Genomic DNA, 19,142 nt, shown 5'->3' on the forward strand with positions numbered 1-19,142 from the left:
ACTATGCTTACAGGTTATTACGCTGGTGGTAACTCGGCAAACGTCTCATGGCAAGCTTCACAAATTGCAGGTGGAGCACGTCATTATGGTGTCACAGACCACACAAGATGGTCAAATGGAGCACAACAAGGTAAGGAAAAAATTTGAACCACAAAAAACAGCGCTACATTTGTTATTTGTAGTTATTTGTAAACAAAACAATTAGTTGCCATGTTTGTTGAACAATAGCTGCCATGACTGGATAGCTACAGCTGCCATGCATGTCCACGCACAGACTCACGGCTTGCTGTTTGAAATGATGTCATGCCAAATCGCTCGAAGATGGTGTGATCCGTTGCGATGCACATGTTATCCAAACAAAAAATTTACTCTCGTACCTGTTTTTTCTATTACAGGGCCTACCACTACACTGAACAGCGGCGCGGGGACATCTACGGCGGGGAGCTCTGAGCGCACAGAAGACGTGTTCCACCAGCCAGCAGACAATCATGCCGCAAACAATTTCGAGTCAGAGTCGGGAATGGCAATCATTCCAGCAATGCCGACAAGCACCCCTTTGAACACAAGCACTAGCAACACTCAATTAGATGGAACTGCCGCCGATACCGAAGTGAATGATGAAACTGACGACGATGCACAAGGGGATGAAGATGGTGGGCAATCAGAGATCATGGTACCTCAGCCACCGTACATTGGGTAGAGATTTGAATCGTTCGAACAAGCAAAGGAATACTACCAGACATATGCAAAGTTCCATGGATTTGCGGTCAACACCAAATACCATAGGAAAATTAAGAAAACTAACGAGTACAGCAGAGGTGAGATGAGGTGCCACAAGGCACGGAGGAACAAGAAGGGGAAAGGTGTTGCGCCTGTCGTTCCGGAACGAAAGAGAGGTATCATTCTCAAGACTGAGTGCCCTGTCCGGTGTAAGCTAAACGTAGATGGATCATAGTGGGTGGTCAATGAATATTTTGACGAGCACAACCACCAACTCATAAAGAAGTTCGACCTGGTAAAATTTCTAACCGCCCACAGAGGGTTCACCCCCGTCGAAAGGCAATTCGTAAAGCTGCTACATGATTGTAACGTCGGTCCATTAAGAATGGTACAGATACTATCTCTCATCCACAGCAAAAAGGGGACTCTGAGTAGCATGCCGTACATACCAGCTGACGTCACAAACCTACAAGCCAAGTACCATAGAGAGAGCAAGTTGGCAGACATAGAGGCCACAATGGCCTACTTCGATGAAAAAACGAAGGAAGATCCAGATTTCTTCTACGGGATAAGGTTGGACGATGAGGACCGTGTCAGGAACATGTATTGGGTGGATGGTGCTGCAAGGAGAGCCTACAAACATTTCCGAGATTGCATTTCATTCGACGCGACGTACCTCACCAATATGTACAAGATGCCATGCGCTCCGTTCATAGGAATAAATAACCACAATTAGTCGTTGCAGTTCGGCTGCGGGCTCGTCCGGAATGAAGACACGGATGGGTACGTTTGGTTGTTCAAGACCTTCTTGGAGTGCATGGATGAACTTGCTCCGATGAACATAATAACAGACCAAGATTTCAGCATGCGTGCAGGCATAGAGGAGGTCTTTCTATTGGCAGTGGACAGGCACTACAGGTGGCACATTATAAAGAAGGCTGAGGAGACGCTAGGACCGTTCTTTGCTGACCGTCCAGAGCTGCACAAGGCATTCGAGCTATGCGTGGACCACAGCTTGACGGTGGAGGAGTTTGAAAGGAGCTGGATGGCCATGACTGAAACACATCAAGTCCAAGACAACAAGACTCTTGTTAGCCTGTGGGAGAAGCGAATGTACTGGGTGCCGGCCTACTTCATGCAGTGCTTCTTCCCCTTTCTGCAGACTATGCAGCGCAGCAAGGGGTTCAATGCTGTTTTGAAGCGGTACGTCAGCCCTGGCAACTCATTGCTACAGTTTGCCAAGTAGTACACAACTTTGCAACAAAAAATTCTGGGATCTGAGCTACAGCAAGAAGCGACCACAGCACTAAAGCAGCCAAAATTGCTAATGTATTTACCGACAGAGAGGCAAATGAGCAAGATATACACCAACAAGATCTTTAACAAGTAAGTCAGTTGCGTTACAGTCTTATTTGCAGAAAAAGCACCAAGTCAGTAGGTGCCTTATAGAGTGCAATGCAGTTGCCATGATGTGCAGTTGCCATGTTTAATGAAATACTGTTTGCCATGCTTACTCAGCTGCATGATGCCATGTTCAATGAAAATTCTGTTTTGCCATGCTTGCTCGGGTGCATTTTCCTTGTTGAATGAAGTTCAGTTGCCATATTTAATGCACTGTGCTTCCATTGGGCCATGTTGGCATGCAAATGCCAATGTCAACTGGAAAAAATGTTATATTGGCGACACATATGCCGAAATGCAGTTGCCATGTTTAATAAAATGCATCTGCCATGTTTGTTGAAATGCAATTGACATATTTACTCAACTGTAGATGCCATGTTTAAAATAAAAGGGCAGTTGCCATGTTTTATGCAATGTGCATCCATTGGGGAATGTTGGTGTGGAAAAGTGACGATGTCCAGTTGAAAATGTACTACAGTTGCCATGTCTAGTGTACTACAGTTGCCATGTCTAGTGTACTGCATTTGCCATGTCTAGTGTACTACATTTGCCATGTTCAACGTACTATATTTGCCATGTTCAATGAACTATGTTTGCCATCTTCAAACAAAATGTATTTCTATTTCCATGACAACATAAGGTGGTACAAGAAAAGAGCGCACGATAGTTTAACAGAAAACACACAAAACTTGTAGATTCCAGGAAGAAATAAAGCGTGCCAGCATGTTCACGGCTTTCCAAGTGGACGAACATATGTTCAAGGTGTGTTCTATTTTGGGCATGTCAGATTCAGAACCTGAAGACCCGGACAAAGGAAGGAACTACTTCGTCAAAGCCTCGATAGGCGAAGGCGAGTACTACTGCCAATGCTGCAAGTTCGAACGGGACGGCATTGTGTGCTGTCACATACTAAAAGTAATGGACATGAACGTTGTGACACGGATGCCCCGCCATTTCATAAGGCGGCGATGGACTTGGGACGCTGACGACGCGTTGGCGCCGCACACAACACACGCAGTTCTGGCTGTGCATGACGAGAGACCTGAGTCAACCATGGAAGCCGTGAGGCACGTTGTGCTGACAAAGAACTATGCTGAGCTAATTGATGAAGCGTGCAAGAGTGATGAGACAGCGAGAGTCGCAGAAAAACACAGGAAGGCACTGAAAAGAGAGCTTGATGAGATCAAGAAGAGGAAAGCTGAGGAAGCCTTACACCGGTTCCCCCGCACATCAAGTGTGCCTTCATCCACGGGGCCATCATCTGAAAACTCAGAGATAGGATCTGGAACAGCAAGCACACAGACCCAGGTCAGGAACCCACCCTGTTCTATCACAAAGGGTCGTCCGAGAGAGATAAGGTACAAGTCGGGATTGGAGATCCAAGCAAAACACAAGAAAACGAAGAAAGGGGCGGGCAATCCATGAGCAAAAATTGGGGCGATGTGACATGGTCCTTGTGGACAGTTTGTTTTGTACCCTATATGATGAGAATTTTTTTTAAAAAAAAATTGGGAGAATGACTCTTGAGGGGCATCAGAAGTGGAAGGAAAATTCATTGAATGGATAAATGCAGTTGCCATGTTATGGGTACTTAATCTGCCATGTTATGTGTAGTTAATCTGCCATGTTATGTGTAGTTGGTCTGCCATGCTATTTTATACTAAATATGCCATGCTATTTTATACTAAATATGACATGCTATTTTATAGTAAATATGCCATGCTAGTTGTACTGGATCTGCCATTTTAGTTGTACTGGATCTGCCATGTTAGTTGTACTGTATCTGCCATGTTAATTATGCTGGATCTGCCATGTTGGTTGTACTGTATCTACCATGTTAGCTGTACTGAAAATATACCATGGTATTTGTAATGACTCTGCATGGCATATATTTACATGACAATACGACACGGTTTAGAGACGCATAGTGTGTTGTGTGCAAATGTATGGGAAACAAGTTGGAAAAATCGTAACGTGCATAAACCGCAACAAAGGTTGTGGCTACATGATCAACCTACCCATGCTAGCTGGTGCAGTTAGCGATGAAAAAGAAGAAGCAAAACAGCCAAAATGAAAAACGACGATGACTTTCACTACCCATGTCTGATGAACTACATTTGCCATCTTTTTTAAAACATCGTAGACGCATTCGAAACAGCAAACCAGTGCTAGAAACGATGAAACATTGTAATAATGACAAACATAAAAACATATCTGCTGTAACGCCTAAAATAGGTTCATGTCCACACATATATTACAGAAACTATTCAAATGTCGCTCACACACCACCACTACATAGTTAGGCTACGCGGGGTTGCAGTCATAACATAGCACACAAACATAGTTTTCAACGAGAAACAAAGAGATAGTACCTTACATTCCACGGCAACAGAATGTAAGGTATGCGTCCGGTGTGTAACACCACGTGATCACTTGTACTTCTTGATGACTTTCTTGACAGCTTCCTCCACGAACTCGCGTGCTCCGGACCGCTTGTTGAAATCTTCATTCATCAACCAGTTCCATGTGTAGATTTTTCCGGAGCTCAACGACCGTTGCAGCTGTGATAGGGGGACAATTCAGCCTTCCCACTTTGCAAAGTATTCCAGCGCGTGAAAGCCACAGTCCGACCTGCACAAGGAAAAGAGTCAGGTAAACACACAAAAAGGACAGTCGTAACAAAGATAGACTTCAATTCAGATGTGACAACAAAAGAGGGGTTGGATTGATGTAAATGGCACATGAAGGAAGGAAGAAATTACGTGTTCCCTTGCTTCGCAGTCGCCACATACTCAGTCGGGAAATGCCTGATCTGGACCTTTGAATGTTCGTAGTGACGGTTCCATGTATCTTTGAGGTTGTTAATGAAGAATTTGGCATGCGTAGTAAGGTCTGCATCAGCTTTCGAACGGGTTGAATCAAGCACCTCGAAACGTTGGTTCTTCAGGTCAAGACAGATCGCATAGTGGTGACCACACTTGTCGCGTGGGTCATGTGGTGCAAGCTCCTGGAACATGCGGAACATGACCTGCATTTAAAAGTGAACAAATGAGAAGCAGAGTTCACGTAAAGAACAGCAGAGGGACAAAAAAATTAGAATCACGTAGAATGTTTGGTTATGTGCCGTGTATTTTACTATCAAGTTGCCACATAGTTTGCACGGGATGAAAAAAACAAGAAGTCAGTGTGCACGGCAGCTGTTGCCACATGAAAACATCTGCCACATAAACACAAAGTGCAGATGGTGGCAAAAAACCACACCATATGAAAAAACATTGCAGACAGGGAAGGAGTACTCACATATTTCTTCAGTGTGAGCTTGAATTCACCGTGTTGAGCAAAATTCTTCCTCGGGATTTAGTGGTGGAAGTCATCATCCCATATTTTGCAGGTCACACTGTAATGCATGATTATCTTGTCGGCACACACATCGGTGTGATTGTTGATGTAGTCGATCCCACATGTAACTACATTCGTCGACATTTTACCATTTGGCCTAACGGACTCGGCAAGATCACCCAGCTCGATGTACGTCGCTCCGCACTAAATGACTTTGGTTCTGTCCAAACATAAACTGTATGAAAATGATATGACATGGAACAATCATGCCTAGTAAGTAAAAAATACATGAAAGTACGAAGAAGATGAATGGTAAAAAAGGAGCAAAGCAAAATGAGAGATTATGGGGTATGGTCGTTTACGCTTTCAGCTCCTTCATGTGCTTGCTGCTGGCCCTCGCATTTCCAAACCGCTTGACGATATCGTACAGCTGGGTCTGTTCCTTAGTGGCCTTGAATTCGGGCTCGTATTCTTCCGCGGGAGGTGGGTGAACTACCCTTTGCTGCCTCACAGAACCAGGAGTGGCACTCCTAATGGTATCCTCAGATATCGTATCTATAGGCACGTTGGAACTTGATTGCCCTTGCCCTCATGAGGACCTCCTCTGCAATGCTGCCTCCTCAATCCTGCGGTAAGCTTCGTCAAGTGACGGTGAAATCTCCTCAGGGGTGACTGCAATGATAAAAAAAGTGAGTTAGGATACCTAGAAAATCAAAAACAGATGGATTGTGAGAAGATAGGGTGCATGATGTGAGATGTAGGTAGAAAAAGTGGGGCAGTTGCCATTGTCGGTGTTCTAGGAACGGGGGTCCCCAGACTTGCCTGCCTGCGGCCTGCAGCGTGGCTCAAGGGGGGGGGGGGCCCAGCACGGCCCATCTTCATCAATACAGACCCAAGACCCTCGCGAGGGGCCAAGCCTCGCGGGGCGGACGACATGGAGCTTCCTCAGGCACGGCCTCATCAGGCTGGCTCACGAGGAGGCGGAGAGATCAAGGCGGGGTACCTCACGAGGTGCCCGTGATGCAAGCCATGACGACCAAGGGCGCCAGGCGGGTGCCAGCCTGCGCAGTGTCCTCCTTTCCTCTTTGGTTCAAAGGGGGCAAGCGCAGCCGTGGAGCACCGAGGCATCAGGCAAAGGTTGCCATTTCGGTGCAACGAGACCAAGACCAGGAAGACTGCAAGACGAAGGTCATCGTGGAGCCCAAGATGGCGTTACCACCAGAGCTTTGTGCAGGCGAAGACTACTTTTGTCAGGGTAGCGAGTACTAGTTGTCCCCCTTTAAATTAGCCCGCCATTGTTGGCTCCCTTCCCGCTCGATATTTGGGAAGAGGACCAGGGCCTCTATAAATAGGACCAGCCACCCACAGAAGAGAGGGGTTCGGAGGGGTTCGATCAGAGAGAGAGAGAGAGAGAGAGAGAGAGAGAGAGAGAGAAGGGTGGCTGAACTCCTCCCAGCAGTTCATCGCCCCAGCCAAGAACAGACCCTCGCGAGGCTGTTCTTCCTTGTATCATTCATTATCATCAGCCCAAGAGGCAATTCACCACGCCACACACTGGAGTAGGGTATTACACCACAACGGTGGCCCGAACCAGTATAAACCCTGTGTCTCTTGTGTTGTTCTTTCCATAGCTTAGATCTTAGCGAGGCGGAGGGGTGCAGGAAGGTAGGAAAAGAAATCTCCGCGTGCACCCCAGTGTTCGAACCTCAAGGGTCTGCCGGAACCCGAAATCCGACATTTGGTGCGCCAGGTAGGGGTGCACCGGAGTTTTCTCTTCCGCCACCGCCACGGCCTGCCTCGCGATGAGTAGCACGTCGCCCGCTCTGGCCGCTGGCGCCAGCACGGGGGCCAGGGGGCTCCGAGCCCTGGCCCCAGCCCTGCAACGGGTACGGTGGCCGGACGAGTTCAAGCCAACGTCGCTGCCATGCTACGGCGGTGCGACAGATCCGCTGGCCTTCTTGTTGGTGAGCGAGGAGGCCCTCCTCGAAGCTGGAGGTGACGATAGGGTCATGGCCAACTGGCTCCCCATGGCCCCCACCGGCGCTCCGTGCACATGGCTGCTCCACCCGCCGGCAGCCTCCGTGGCCTCTTGGGAAGAGCCCCGCGGCCTCTTCCCCGCCCATCGCGCTACACCAACACCCCCGGTCGTCACGGCCCTCCTGGGTGGCTCGCAGGCGCCGCCTACAAGTCACCACGTCAAGCCGTTCATCCGCCGGGTCAGTGCCGCTTCCACGCGGCAGGGGGCTCTCTCGGACCGGGCGGCGCCCAAGGCCGGCCTGACCTTCAGCTCGGAGGACCACCCTCCCAACTCAGCCTACTCGGGTGCGCTCCCCATGCTGTGCACCCCCACCATCTTCCAGGTGGCCGTCACCAGAAACTCTCATCGATGGCGGTGCGGGCCTTAGCATGCTCTCAGTCGAGGCCTTCGACCTCCTCCGCATACCCCTGGAACGGCTGCAACCCAACCAGCCCTTCTCAGGCGTTGGGGGCGGATCATCCAACTCCTTGGGACAGATCCGGCTCCCAGTAACCTTCGGCACCTACAACAACTTCTGTATGGAGCTGGTCGACTTCGACATCGCCCCCATCGGCCTCCCCTACAACGCCATCCTTGGCTACCCAGCACTGGCCCAATTCATGGCCGCGACGCACCCGGCGTACAACCTCATGAAGATGCCCGAGAGCAGCGGTGCCCTCATCATGCACGGGGACACCGGAGACGCGCTGCGGGTGCTCAAGCTCGCCTTCAAGACGGCAGCGTCGGCGTGGCCCGCCGACTTGGAGACCCCTGAGCCCAAGGGGGCTGCACCCACCAAGAAGAAACAGTTGTTCACCCAGGACAAGGCAGAAACCAAGCAGATACCCGTCGATGAGGACGGGTCCACCAACGCCACTTTCACCATAGGCGCCAACCTCGAACCCGAGCAGGAGGAGGCCCTGGTCGGGTTCCTGCGCGCAAAAAAGAAGGTATTTGCTTGGGAGCCTGACTAGTTGGCAGGGATCCCTAGGAGAGTAATCGAGCATCACCTCAATGTATGCCCCAATGTGCGCCCTGTGAAGCAGAAGGCCAGGCGGCAGTCCATAGAAAAGCAGGCCTTCATCATCCAAGAGACCCGCAAATTAGAAGCCGTTGGGGTCATTCGCGAGGTCCGATACCCGAATTGGTTGGCCAACCCTGTCGTTGTGCCAAAGAAGGGAGGGAAGGAGCGCATGTGTGTCGACTTCACCAACCTCAACAAAGCATGCCCACAAGATCCGTTCCCGCTTCCCTGCATCGACCAGATCGTCGATTCCACCATGGAATGTGACCTGCTATGCTTCTTGGATGCCTTTTCTGGGTATCACCAGATCAAGATGGCGGTGGAAGACATTGAAAAGACAGCCTTCCTAACCCCGCGTGGGGTGTACTGCTACACATGCATGCCATTCGGGCTGCGTAACGCAGGGGCAACCTTTCAGCAGCTGATGCACATCACCTTGGGCCTGCAGCTCGGGAAGAATGTTGAAGCTTACGTCGATGACATCGTGGTAAAGTCTCGGGAGGCCAAGACCCTGATACAAGACCTGGAGGAAACCTTCGCGAGCCTCAACGCAGTGAACCTATGGCTCAACCCAGAGAAGTGTGTGTTCGAAGTCCCCTCGGGCAAGCTCTTGGGTTTCCTCATGTCCCACCAAGGCATTGAGGCTAACCCGGAAAAGGTCAAGGCGGTGGAATACATGAGCCCACCAAAGACCCTCAGAGAAATGCAGAAGCTCACCGGGCGCGTGACCGCGCTAGGGCGCTTCATCTCCAAGTTAGGGGAACGAGCGCTGCCCTTCTTCCAGCTAATGAAGAAAAGGGGGCCCTTTGAGTGGACTGAAGAGGCCGACAAGGCGTTCCAGGATCTCAAGAGATACCTGACCAGCCCACCGGTCATGGTGGCTCTGCGCCCTCAAGAGCCCCTAGTGCTTTACCTCGCCACCACTCCATACTCCGCCAGCGCAGCCCTGGTGGCGGTTAGAGAGGAGCGTCGAATCAAAACCGTAGCAGCAGCCCGGGACAAGGCAAAGCATGAACAAGGAAGACCCACAAAAACCGTCACCGTGGCTGAGGAGGATCAGCCGCCACAGAGGAGTGCACCGGAGACGGAAGAGGCTCCTCCCCCAGATGGCCAGCCTCAGGAGGCCTCGTCGCCTCAAGAGGCGCCATGGTCTCCGAAGGGAGCCGCCAGCACTGATGCGCCCAACCTCATGGAGCACCCGGTGTACTTCGTCAGCACGGTGTTGCGGGATGCGAGGGCACGGTACCCCATGCCTCAGAAACTCCTCCTCGTGCTACTAGTGGCCTCGCGCAAGCTGCGGCACTATTTTCAGGGTCACCCCATCAAGGTCGTCTCGTCATACCCCCTGGAGAGAGTGCTCAGGAGCCCTAACTCATCTGGAAGGGTCGCTGAGTGGAACATAGAACTGCAAGCGTTTTAGCTCGAATTCAGCACGACTAGGGTCATCAAGAGAGCAGCGTTGGTGGATTTTGTGGCAGAATGGACGGAGGCGCCAGGCCTCAAGGCCGACAAGGATTGGTCCCTATCCCCGAGAAGCGAGGCGCCAGAAGGCTGGGTCATGTACTTCGATGGGGCGTTCTCCAGGCATGGCGCTGGGGCTGGGGTGGTGCTTATATCGCCCACTCAGGACAAGCTCTATTACGCTGTGCAGCTCTGTTTCTAGCAAGGTGAAAAGGTCTCCAACAACATAGCGGAGTATGAAGGTTTAATAGCGGGCTTGAAGGCTGCAGCTGCCCTGGGGGCGAAACGCCTCACCATCAAGGGCGATTCGCAGGTCCTTGTCAATTTCTCCAACAAGGTGTACGAGCCGAAGGATGAGCACATGGAAGCCTACCTTGCGGAGGTCCGCAGGATGGAGAAGCAGTTCTGGGGGTTGGAGTTGCAGCATGTGCCCCGTGGCACCAATCAGGAGGCCGATGACATCGCCAAACGGGCGTCCAGACTGTTACCTCAGGAGCCTGGCGTTTTCGAGGAGCGGCTCTTCAAGCCCTCAGCCCTGCTGTCATTATCAAACATGGCTCAGCCCCGGGAGGAACTCCCCCAACCACCTGCCTCAGGAGCTCCGGCCTGTGGCCCGGCCTCAGGAGCATGCCTGCTCCTGACGATGGAACCTCAGGAGGGATGTTGGATCATGGAGCTCCGGAGTTACTTAACGCAAGGGACCCTGCCAGAGAAGGAGGAGGAAGTGGAGCGAGTGGCACACCAGGCCACGGCATACTGCATCAAGGATGGAGAGCTCTACCGGAAGCGACCAAACGATGTATCCCTGCGTTGCATCTCCAGGGAGCAAGGGAAGGAACTGCTGGAAGATATACACGGCGGAGACTGTGGACATCATTCATCATCACAGACCCTTGTCGGCAAGGCGTTCCGCAGTGGGTTTTATTGGCCCACCGCGCTCAATGACGCCGTCGAACTAGTGAAAGCTTGTGAGGCTTGCCAGTTCCACGCCAAGCAGATCCATCAGCCAGCAGGAGGCCTGCAGACTATACCCCTTTCGTGGCCATTCGCAGTCTGGGGGCTGGACATCTTGGGCCCGTTTCCTCGGGCGCCAGGGGGCTACCGCTACCTCTACGTCGCCGTGGACAAGATCACCAAGTGGGCTGAAGTAGAGGCTGTCCGCACCATTCCCGCGGGTTCCGCGGTCAAGTTCATCAAGGGCATCGTGTGCCGGTTCGGGGTGCCGAACCGCATCATCACGGACAACGGTTCGCAGTTCACCAGTAACCTCTTCAAAACATACTGTGCTAACCTTGGAACGCAGATATGCTACGCTTCGGTGGCGCACCCCCGAAGCAACGGCCAGGCCGGGCGAGCCAACGCGGAGGTCCTGAGGGGCCTCAAGACCAGGACGTTCAAGAAGAAGCTGGAGGCCTGCGGCAGAGGTTGGTACAACGAGCTTCAGTCCGTGTTGTGGTCCATCCGCACAACCGCGACCAAGCCGACTGGAGAGACCCTGTTCTTCCTGGTCTACGGAGCCGAAGCGGTCCTCCCTCACGAGGTCAGACGTCGCTCCGCGCGGGTCCTGGCATTCGACGAGGCGCAGCAGGACGCCAGGGGGATAAACCTCATGCTGGGGGAGGAACGTCGCCGAGAAGCCGCGCTACGAGCGGCGAGGTACCAACAAGCACTGCGGCGATATCACTGCCGCAACATCCGCCCCAGAACTCTCGAGGTAGGAGACCTCGTGCTCAAGCGGGTTCTCTCCAGGGAGGGGATGCACAAGCTCTCTCCCATGTGGGAGGGCCCGTTCAAAGTTGTTCATGTTTCCAGGCCCAGCTCCGCGCGCTTGGAGACTCAGGAGGGGGTGCCAGTCCAGAACGCATGGAACATCCAGCACCTCCGGAGGTTCTACCCCTAAAAAGGCCCGGAGCCTGTGAAGAAGGTGAATGCCTGTGAAGCCATCGCGTTTTGGAAAAGGCCCAGAGCCTGTGAAGAAGGCGAATGCCTGTGAAGCCATCGCATTTTGGAAAAGGCCCGAAGCCTGTGAAGAAGGCGAATGCCTATGAAGCCATCGCGTTTTGTAAAAGGCCCGGAGCCTGTGAAGAAGGCGAATGCCTGTGAAGCTGTTGCGTTTTGGAAAAGGCCCAGAGCCTGTGAAGAAGGTGAATGCCTGTGAAGCCATCGCATTTTGGAAAAGGCCCGGAGCCTGTGAAGAAGGCGAATGCATGTGAAGCTGTCGCGTTTTGGAAAAGGCCCAGAGCCTGTGAAGAAGGCGAATGCCTGTGAAGCTGTCGCGTTTTGGAAAAGGCCCGGAGCCTGTGAAGAAGGCCAATGCCTGTGAAGCTCGCCGCCCGTGACACTCTCACGTAATAATGAGTTGGGGCTGTACACGCCCCGGAGTCTCAGGAGCGCCGGCCTCAGGCCCTGGGGCTCCCTCCCACGCCCAGTGGCAGCACTTAGCTCTGCGCTGGTGAGAAGACGTCGAAGACTAGATTAGGTGTCGGACGCGGCTTTTCATTTGCTTTCCGCAGTTGGCTTGCTCCTTCTCATTCGAAGTTTTATTGAAGTTGTTGCCGTCTTTGGCTTGTGGTTCTTCGACTTTTTGCTCTCCCGCCTCGATTTCTCTTTTGCAAGGCCTCGCGAGGAAGGGGGGCAGCTGAGCACCCTCGCGAGTGTTCCTATCCTAGTCATTCAAAGGTTTCGCGACCAGGTTCCATTACAGGAGCACCCCTCCAGTCCGTGCCCCACGGGCACCGCGACACGAACACAGGGCCTGGGTCGGTCGCCCCCCACGGCTGGGGCCGGGAACTACCCACGCGCGAGCACGTAGCCGGAAGGCACGATAGCGGAAGCAAATGATGATTAATGGCAATAACCCAAACACGCCCCCACGGGGCTCCACACTACTGTCTTTTTGCGCAGGAAAAAGGAAAAGAAAGAACAAATCAGGCGCAGCTCGCCTCACACCGGCCTGCAGGGAGGACTCGAGCCGCCCACGGGGCTCAGGCAGACTCCTTCTCGTGCTTCACCGGGGCGCGGAGGCGGGTAGGCATGCCACCACCTCCCAAGCAGATACGACGGCGTGGAGGCTGACCGCGGCCACCACTGGAGGAGTCGCCGCTTGAAGAAGAACCGAAGAAGCTTGAGGAACCCTGAGCGTCGCCAGTCACCCGGGCGCTGTCCTCTCCATCATCGCCGGAGCTGGGTTCCCGGCCGCGGTCGTCGTCCTCAGGGCAGTACCCCGCGCGGCGACCATCCTCCCCAAACACCCTCACATAGAGGGTGGCATCGCCGTCAAACTTGAAGTGCAGGATGGACCGACGCCTCAGGCCGCGCGCGCGGGCAAACGTCTGCCAACCGCGGGCCAAGGCCAGGCTCCCAGCTGCGAAGACCTCCAGTGAAGCCCATGAGGCCCGGCTGCAGCAGCCGTCAGCCTAGAGCCAGAGGCCGCCCGGGGCGCCGGCCGGGAGCTCGCCGAGGAGGAAGCGAGGAAGTGGAAGCCGGGTGCTAGTCGGCTCCGCCGACCACACAACGAACTCCAGCAGCACCTCTGTAGCACGAAAGCGCGGCCTAGGGGGACGCACGACCGAAGCGCACCCCCCGGCCGCAGCAGTCCGACCGTCACCATGCTGGGAATCGTCTCCGCGACTGCGGGGAGCTGCCATGGAGACCACATGATGCTTGCGAGGGCGCCCTCGGCCGCGCTTGGGCGGGGAAGAGGCAGGCTCTACCCGGCGAGCCTTCCCCTTCTCTGCGGCCGAGAACCTCCTCGACGGGGCCATGAAGAAGAAGGAGAAGCAAGGGAGAATGAACTGGAAGGGCGCGCGCCAATCCGTACTTATAGCCGACGAAGGCCAACTGTCGCCCCCACTATCACAGGTTATCATGATCTGCTTTGCATGCATGGACTTATCCAATCTGTGCAGTTGCCGAGGCGCCATGGGGAAGTGGAGACGCCCTCGTCTAATCAACCGCCACGCGGCGCCTAAGACCGCAGGCTGTTAGGGCCCGCGGCGCTTCGCTCTTGCCCTTCCGCCTCCCTGCACGGCCAAGTCCGGGCGCGCCTTGGGCCCGGGGGCTACTGTCGGCGTTCTGGGAATGGGGGTCCCTGGACTTGCCTGCCTGCGGCCTGCGGCGTGGCTCAAGGGGGGGCCCAGGACGGCCCATCTTCATCAACACAGAGCCAAGACCCTCGCGAGGGGCCAAGCCTCGCGGGGCGGACGACACGGAGCTTCCTCAGGCACGGCCTCATCAGGCTGGCTCGCGAGGAGGCGGAGAGATCAAGGCGGGGTACCTCACGAGGTGCCCGTGACGCAAGCCATGACGACCAAGGGCGCCAGGCGGGTGCCAGCCCGTGCAGTGTCCTCCTTTCCTCTTTGGTGCAAAGGGGGCAAAAGCAGTCGCGGAGTACCGAGGTATCAGGCAAAGGTTGCCATTTCGGTGCAACAAGACCAAGACCAGGAAGACTGCAAGACGGAGGTCATCGTGGAGCCCAAGACGGCGTCACCACCAGAGCTTTGTGCAGGTGAAGACTACTTTTGTCAGGGTAGCGAGTACTAGCTGTCCCCCTTTAAATTAGCCCGCCATTGTTGGCTCCCTTCCCGCTCGATATTTGGGAAGAGGACCAGGGCCTCTATAAATAGGACCAGCCACCCACAGAAGAGAGGGGTTCGGAGGGGTTCGATCAGAGAGAGAGAGAGAGAAGGGTGGTTGAACTCCTCCCAACAGTTCATCGCCCCAGCCAAGAATAGACCCTCGCGAGGCTGTTCTTTCTTGTATCATTCATTATCATCAGCCCAAGAGGCAATCCACCACGCCACACACTGGTGTAGGGTATTACACCACAACGGTGGCCCGAACCAGTATAAACCCTGTGTCTCTTGTGTTGTTCTTTCCATAGCTTAGATCTTAGCGAGGCGGAGGGGTGCAGGAAGGTAGGAAGCGAAATCTCCGCGCGCACCCCAGTGTTCGAACCTCAAGGGTCTGCCGGAACCCGAAATCCGACAGCCATGTGTTGTCCAACTACAGTGGCCATGTCGTAGCAACTACAATTGCCATGTAGTTGCACTGTAGTTGCCATCTAGTTGGACTGTAGTTGCCATGTCACAACAACTACATTTGCCATGTTGTGTCAACTCCACTTGCCATGTGATTGCCGTATGAAAAAATGCAGCATGGAAACAAAAAATGCAGGCGACATGGCGTGGCAAATCCAGTTGCCATGTGTAATGCATTGTATTTGCCATGTGACAGCAACTACAGTTGCCATGTTGAATCAACTTCAGTTGCCACGTGGTTGCCCAAATGTCAAAATGCAGCATGGCAGCAAAAGAAATGTAGGTAACATGGTACATCAAATCCAGTTGCCATGTTATCACATGTCAGTTGCCATCACAAGTGAGAACCCCCCAAAAATATGATTGGGACAAAAGTCAAACTACAAAGATGTATACAAGAAAAATCATAAGGACATGACAAGTGTACCTTGCACAATCGGCTCTGCGAACTTGACAGCCTTCCTGCCCTCGACCATTGGCTGCGCCATCATTGCGGGCATGCCTCCTGGGAAAGCAACGGCAACTGGCATAGGATCTTGCACCACCGATTGATCTTGACTGATGCCAAGGCTGAAGCTCGATGGGGTAAAGGCCATTGGGTGCCTCTCATTCCTACTGGCCGGACCACGGACGACTTGCGGGGCAGAATCCAAGGGTGAAAGATCGACAAACATATCTGAATCGGCCGCTACAGAATGATCGGCCTTATTTGCAGGGCGGGGCGTGTTGTCAGCGGTATCAGCCGCAGCTTTCATGACAATCTTCTTGTTTGGGTTGTAGGGGACACCGACATTGACTGGGAGCCTGGAGGTGCGTAGATTTATGCTGGGGATTTCCACTGCGGGTAAAGGCGCAGTTTGATCCAGTTTTTCACCAGCGTCTCTCGTGCCCGGCTTGACACCTGCATCAGTTGTGCTCCGGTCTTCCGATTTCTCCATCACATTGCTTTTGGCAGGTGGCGGGAACAGTGTGGACGCAGCAACATAACCAGACTCGTCTCTCCTGCTCCTAGCTACAGCCGGTGCGTTGGGTATGTCTGTTGGTTGCTTGCGGGGGCTACGACGCCTAGGTGGAAGACCAGCACGCGAAACAGTCGCCTTAGCAGTATCTGCACCGACAGGAGCTAGAGCTGTTGTGCCAGGACTCTCACCTGTAGATGGCATATCCTTGTGAACTGCCGCCTCGGCCGCTTCTGTCGTGGACACAGGAGTGCCACCACGCACGCGCTTGGAATCAGTGTTAGATGAGCGGGAATCTTCCTTGCTTAGGTTCGTCTCGGGAGCGTCCACTTCAACACTTGCTGATGGGGTAGCATGGCTCACAGCAGCATCCTTCATTGCCAGAAGAGTTGGCAATATTTCAGTTGTCCTGGCAGATACCGACTCGTCACTCCCCGATGTACGGATGCCTGTTGTTGTGGCCTGCACATCTGCAGCCGGCGGAGATGGTCGGCCACTTGCATCAGAGTTGGTGGGAGCGGTCAACGGTGCAGCAGCAGTATTGTCTCCTGGTGCCTCATGTACATCTGAGTTGCCCCCTGTTGACAACTTTGAATGCAGGCGTTCGAGCGGGTCCTTACTAATATGCTTGGCCCCGCGCGTAGTAGTCTTCTTCACCCTGCAAAAAAAAAGCACACGAAAAAGGTATTAAAAAGTGAACAAAAATATGTTTGCCTTGGTAGAAATCTTAAAAAAATGAGAAAAAAGTGGAAAAGCTGGTAGTTGCCATGTAAGGGGAACGTGAGTTGCCATGTGTCATAATTAGCAGTTGCCATCCAGCAGCAGTTGCCATGTTAGCCAAAACTGAAGAATGAAAAAATGTCTGATCTGCCATGAATGCAATTTCAAACCTAGGTGTGGGATGAGCTCACAAGCCAACGGTAAAGATGGTAGTTGCCATTAGGTACATAAAGTTACCATTTGGCCTAGATTCCAGTTGCCATGTAAAAATAATAGGAGTTGCTATACACTTAAAAAGGAAAGGAAAAAATCATTTGGAGAACAGCAGTTGCCACGTGGGGGGCGATGACAGAAGACAATGTGACAAGCTAAATGGATACATTGGAAAATCAAGAAAGTATAGCGCTATGTCAATGAAAGCGGATGAAAAAACCTACTTCCTGACTGCCTTCCTCATGTCTGGCAACACGACATGATCCCCGGTGTTGGTCGTCGTCGTGCGTGGAGATGACCTGGTGGAAGGGGTGTCACCGGCAATGGGGGCGCCTTTGTTCAACCGAGCAGAAACACGGGTTGGCGTTGGCGCCTGTTTCTTCGTAACTGCTCGTCCACCAGCTGTCGGCTCGCCGCACGTATGAGATGGAGGAAAAAAGGTGGCAATTGTCAGATAGCAAACTCGTTGCCGCGCTTGACAAAAACAAGTGCAAAAAAAGGATGAGTCTGTTCGAAGAAAGTAGACAAAGCAAAAAACTAAAATAAAAGTCAAACCTCTTCCTGGCAGCTACAGGGTCGGTCCTAGACCTCTTGTCAGCAGAACCCTGCCCAACACCCTCTGGAGCCCTCCCCCTCTTTGATGGCAAAACCCCCCTCGCCTCTCGCAGCCGTGTGTTGTTTCACTTTTTTTGGTTGGGGGACATCTGTTGCATCCTTGCCCTTGTTACCACCTGCGTGAACTTCAGCATGATCATCATCATCGGTGTCCTCTTGCACATTCTCCATGACATCGTCGTCATCCTTGCTGAGACCAGCATCTCCACCTAGTTCATCTTGTGTGTCAGCAGGCTCTTGGGAACTGTTGTAGTCATACCGGCCACGGCAACCGGTTGGCCGGTGTGTACGTTCTGGGACAAACAAAGTGAACTGCCTCGCAACCGCATCGCTGTCAGAGCCACTGAGGGACGTCCACCCCTCAACCAACTTCCCGAGCAAGCCGGTCATTCCAGATGCAAACTGCCCTATTCTCAACAGGTGCCCTCGCCTGTGCACGAAACAAAGAAGCATCAATGACCACCGTATTGCAATCACTTGCACGACATCAAAAAATACTCCATGTCAAACCATAGATGTAGATCTTTTGATTACCTCGGCAGGGCAAGACGGAGCTGAGTACACGTCCATCCACTTTCCAAAGTTTTGAGGCCCCCCAAACACGCTGTAGTCTATAGCATGCTTGGCCATCAGCTAGAAAGAATAAAGAAAGAAAAAAAAGCTAGGACGTAAGAGAGAGAATGTAAGTTTAAGCACGAATGAAAAGGGTTGCCATGTGGAATGAGACATGGATACAATACTCAGACAGCCATGGATAACAAAGGTAGTCATCTCTTATGACCCACAGACAGTTGCCTCATGCCAATTTGTAGGCATGCCGTGTGGGCAAAGAAACCAGAACTAACCTGCAGTTTTCTATATGTGGTGTCAGTAGCCTTGTCTGTGGCAAGCACAGCCTTGACAGCGTTGATAGTCCACGCAGAAACAGCAAACTTGTGCGCAGGCGGCGGGCCTCCTGTCCCAGTGAAGTCCACGGTGGACAGGTCAAGACAGTCGACGTACATGAGCTGATGCAAAACAATTTTAAAAAGAAATAAATATCAGTTGCCATCATGGGTGCTGTGTGGAGGAAAACATGATAAAATATATTCCCATGATAATCAAGTTGAGGTGCATGAAAAAAAAGAAGAAAAAGAAGAAGATGCCATCTCCATGTGCTAATTGCCATCATAGTGTGATAGCAGTTGCCATGTTGTTATGATGGCAGTTGCCATCATAGTATGATGACAGTTGCCATACTAATATGATGGGAGTTGCCATATTGTCATTAGGGCAGCTGCCATCTTGATATGATCAGGTTGCCATCTTGTTATGATCAGGTTGCCATGCATGAATAAAAGTGTGTTAAAAAAACAGTGTTCACAGAAAGAACTAGTAAAAAAATACCATTAAATGCAGTCGACAATCCTTTTGGTACATCTTGCTTGAGAATGCATCGTGCAGGAAGTCGGCAATAAACTTACACCAATTCATGTTCTTCACATTTCTCAGATCCGCCTGCACCACACAAAATTTCAGGACAAAAAAAGGGTTGCCGCATCAGAAATCAAATGGAAAAAAACATCGGAAAACGCTCGCAGTCACTAGCTTTACACATGACATCGGAGCCAAAAAGATCAAAGGAAAATAAAGTA

At 52.5% G+C, this 19,142-nt stretch overlaps 1 protein-coding gene across 1 annotated transcript; it reads right to left on the reverse strand.

Moving 5' to 3' along the window:
• Positions 1 to 17,664: 17,664 nt before the first annotated feature.
• On the reverse strand, positions 17,665 to 18,932 carry LOC123149598 (uncharacterized). The gene is made up of 4 exons (XM_044569290.1): positions 18,895 to 18,932; positions 18,354 to 18,515; positions 18,043 to 18,141; positions 17,665 to 17,938 (listed from the first exon to the last, which is right to left on the reverse strand). The coding sequence occupies exons 1-4, from the start codon at positions 18,925 to 18,927 to the stop codon at positions 17,870 to 17,872; spliced, it is 363 nt and encodes a 120-aa protein (XP_044425225.1). The 5' UTR covers positions 18,928 to 18,932; the 3' UTR covers positions 17,665 to 17,869.
• Positions 18,933 to 19,142: the final 210 nt, after the last annotated feature.

Source organism: Triticum aestivum, chromosome 7A (genome assembly GCF_018294505.1).
Source record: "Triticum aestivum cultivar Chinese Spring chromosome 7A, IWGSC CS RefSeq v2.1, whole genome shotgun sequence".
Lineage (NCBI taxonomy): Eukaryota > Viridiplantae > Streptophyta > Magnoliopsida > Poales > Poaceae > Triticum > Triticum aestivum.